The sequence below is a fragment of the Sebastes fasciatus genome, unplaced genomic scaffold, assembly GCF_043250625.1.
Source record: "Sebastes fasciatus isolate fSebFas1 unplaced genomic scaffold, fSebFas1.pri Scaffold_32, whole genome shotgun sequence".
NCBI classification, from domain to species: Eukaryota; Metazoa; Chordata; class Actinopteri; order Perciformes; family Sebastidae; genus Sebastes; species Sebastes fasciatus.
In genome coordinates this window covers 119,296-122,500 of record NW_027428189.1, presented here as the reverse complement: position 1 = coordinate 122,500, position 3,205 = coordinate 119,296, and the positions used below count along the sequence as shown (strand labels likewise).

The window sequence follows — 3,205 nt, the reverse complement described above, 5'->3', positions numbered from 1 at the left end:
CTGTGACCTCCTGTCTGTGACTTCCTGTCTGTGACTTCCTGTCTGTGACCTCCTGTCTGTGACTTCCTGTCTGTGACCTCCTGTCTGTGACTTCCTGTCTGTGACTTCCTGTCTGTGACTTCCTGTCTGTGACCTCCTGTCTGTGACCTCCTGCTTGTGACTTCCTGTCTGTGACTTCCTGTCTGTGACCTCCTGTCTGTGACTTCCTGTCTGTGACTTCCTGTCTGTGACCTCCTGTCTGTGACTTCCTGTCTGTGACTTCCTGTCTGTGACCTCCTGTCTGTGACTTCCTGTCTGTGACCTCCTGTCTGTGACTTCCTGTCTGTGACTTCCTGTCTGTGACTTCCTGTCTGTGACCTCCTGTCTGTGACTTCCTGTCTGTGACTTCCTGTCTGTGGCCTGCAGGTTACTTTGTGCTGACGAACTGTTCAGAGGTCAGTAACATGAGGCACGTGGGCGTCCGGTGTAGTCCGTGCACTAACTGCTCAGGTAAACACGCTAACAACACGACAATAAGACACACCTGTCTCATTTATTCATATATTCTACTTGTTATTATGTTTAGTTTCCTGTTTGAATCAGTATTAAACCGTTATTATAAACCGTCCAGTTTAATCGATTGATCGATTGATTGATCGATTGATTGATTGATTGATTGATTTGTGTTCTCCAGCTGCTCATCGGGACACTCTGGTTCAATGTTCCACGTTTGCTGACTCATTGTGTGAAAACAAAACCACACCTGCCGTCACATCGACACCTACCGAACCTCCAGGTAAACTCACCTGACAGCTGCCGGTTAACTCACCTGACAGCAGCTCGTTAACTCACCTGACAGCAGCTCGTTAACTCACCTGACAGCAGCCGGTTAACTCACCTGACAGCAGCTCGTTAACTCACCTGACAGCAGCCCGTTAACTCACCTGACAGCAGCTCGTTAACTCACCTGACAGCAGCCCGTTAACTCACCTGACAGCAGCCGGTTAACTCACCTGACAGCAGCCCGTTAACTCACCTGACAGCAGCCCGTTAACTCACCTGACAGCAGCCGGTTAACTCACCTGACAGCAGCTCGTTAACTCACCTGACAGCAGCCCGTTAACTCACCTGACAGCAGCTCGTTAACTCACCTGACAGCAGCCCGTTAACTCACCTGACAGCAGCCCGTTAACTCACCTGACAGCAGCCGGTTAAGTTTGATAACTCCTCTTCTTCTTCCTCTTCTTCCTCTTCAGATTCTGCTCCTGGATTGTGGATCATCCTCGCTGTGATGTAAGAATCAATCACCTTTAATACTCGTTAACCTCCTCTAAGGTGACGGCCATGTTGGTTTCTGTCTGTTTGGGTGAACTTTCAGATCACTCTCTGACCATATGTTTTATCGTCTCCGTGACGACGGGACGCCATTAGTATCGAGCCCCGAGTAGAACCATGAGTACCGTCAAGTTTTCATTTTGGCATCGACTTGGTACTGAGAGTATCGGTTCCACTTGGTACTGAGAGTATCGGTTCCACTTGGTACTGAGAGTATGGGTTCCACTTGGTACTGAGAGTATCAGTTCCACTTGGTACTGAGAGTATGGGTTCCACTTGGTACTGAGAGTATCAGTTCCACTTGGTACTGAGAGTATGGGTTCCACTTGGTACTGAGAGTATCGGTTCCACTTGGTATTGAGGTATCAGTTCCACTTGGTTATGAGCATGGGTTCCACTTGGTACTGAGGTATCAGTTCCACTTGGTACTGAGGTATCAGTTCCACTTGGTACTGAGCTATCGGTTCCACTTGGTACTGAGAGTATGGGTTCCACTTGGTACTGAGGTATCGGTTCCACTTGGTACTGAAGTATCAGTACTCAAATTCTGTGATTCTGTTTTTTGTCTGCAGAGTTTGTTCTTTGTTCCTGGTTCTGCTGCTCAGTCTGTTTCTCACTCTGCTGGCCTACCGGAACCACCAACGGAACCACCAACAGAACAAACTTAAAGGTAACAGGCCCCTCCCACCTGACAACAAGCCCCTCCCCTCATATGACAGGCCCCTCCCACCTGTCAACAAGCCCCTCCCCTCAGATATCAGGCCCCTCCCACCTAACAACAAGCCCCTCCCACCCTGTGACTCACCTTGTGGTCTCCTCTGCAAGTCTGGATCAGCTGTGACTGAACTGGATCTGATCATCTCTCATCGCTCAGCGTCGACGCCATTGGGATCTGATCCAGCTCTCAAGAAAACCACCATGTGTGGCAGGACTGTAGTCCAGGTGTAGCACAGGTGTAGCACAGGTGTAGCACAGGTTCAGTCGGGGTGCTGTCCAGGTGTAGTCTAGGTCTAGTCCAGGTCTAGTCCAGGTTCACTCCAGGTCTAGTCCAGATTCAGTCCAGGTATAGTCTAGGCCTAGTCCAGGTTTAAGACAGATCCAGTCCAGGTGTAGTCCAGGTGTAGTCCAGGTCTAGTCCAGGTTCAGTCCAGGTATAGTCTAGGCCTAGTCCAGGTTCAGTCCAGGTAGAGTCTAGGCCTAGTCCAGGTTCAGTCCAGGTAGAGTCTAGGCCTAGTCCAGGTTCAGTCCAGGTAGAGTCAGGCCTAGTCCAGGTTTAGGACAGATCCAGTCAATGTGTAGTCCAGGTCTAGTCCAGGTGTAGTCCAGGTTCAGTCCAGGTCTAGTCTAGGCCTAGTCCAGGTTCAGTCCAGGTAGAGTCAGGCCTAGTCCAGGTTTAGGACAGATCCAGTCAATGTGTAGTCCAGGTCTAGTCCAGGTGTAGTCCAGGTTCAGTCCAGGTCTAGTCTAGGCCTAGTCCAGGTTCAGTCCAGGTAGAGTCAGGCCTAGTCCAGGTTTAGGACAGATCCAGTCAATGTGTAGTCCAGGTCTAGTCCAGGTGTAGTCCAGGTTCAGTCCAGGTCTAGTCTAGGCCTAGTCCAGGTTCAGTCCAGGTATAGTCTAGGCCTAGTCCAGGTTTAGGACAGATCCAGTCAAGGTGTAGTCCAGGTTCAGTCCAGTTAGAGTCTAGGCCTAGTCCAGGTTTAAGACAGATCCAGTCCAGGTCTAGTCCAGGTGTAGTCCAGGTGTAGTCCAGGTGTAGTTTAGGTCTAGTCCAGGTGTAGTCTAGGTGACCTGAAACCACATGTAGTAGTCTGATCCAGGATCTGAGAGCTCAGACCAGCACAGAAACCTGATCCTGCTCCTACAAAATAAAAGTCTTGTTTTATGCAGA

At 50.0% G+C, this 3,205-nt stretch overlaps 1 protein-coding gene across 29 annotated transcripts in view; it reads left to right on the top strand.

The window, feature by feature from the left end:
* Window positions 1–3,205, top strand: part of LOC141763717 (uncharacterized) — a 6,005-nt gene extending 2,800 nt beyond the window's left edge. The window contains exons 3-9 of one of the 29 annotated variants that reach the window (XM_074628384.1): window positions 406–489; window positions 674–775; window positions 1,236–1,272; window positions 1,887–2,487; window positions 2,586–2,684; window positions 2,750–2,804; window positions 2,859–3,205. In XM_074628384.1, the coding sequence (XP_074484485.1) occupies window positions 406–489; window positions 674–775; window positions 1,236–1,272; window positions 1,887–2,262 (599 nt within the window). In that variant the 3' untranslated portion in view covers window positions 2,263–2,487; window positions 2,586–2,684; window positions 2,750–2,804; window positions 2,859–3,205. Of the gene's footprint in view, window positions 1–405; window positions 490–673; window positions 776–1,235; window positions 1,273–1,886; window positions 2,565–2,585 lie in introns of all 29 variants that reach the window. The other 28 variants (XM_074628368.1, XM_074628366.1, XM_074628365.1 and 25 more) reach the window with 28 other exon arrangements.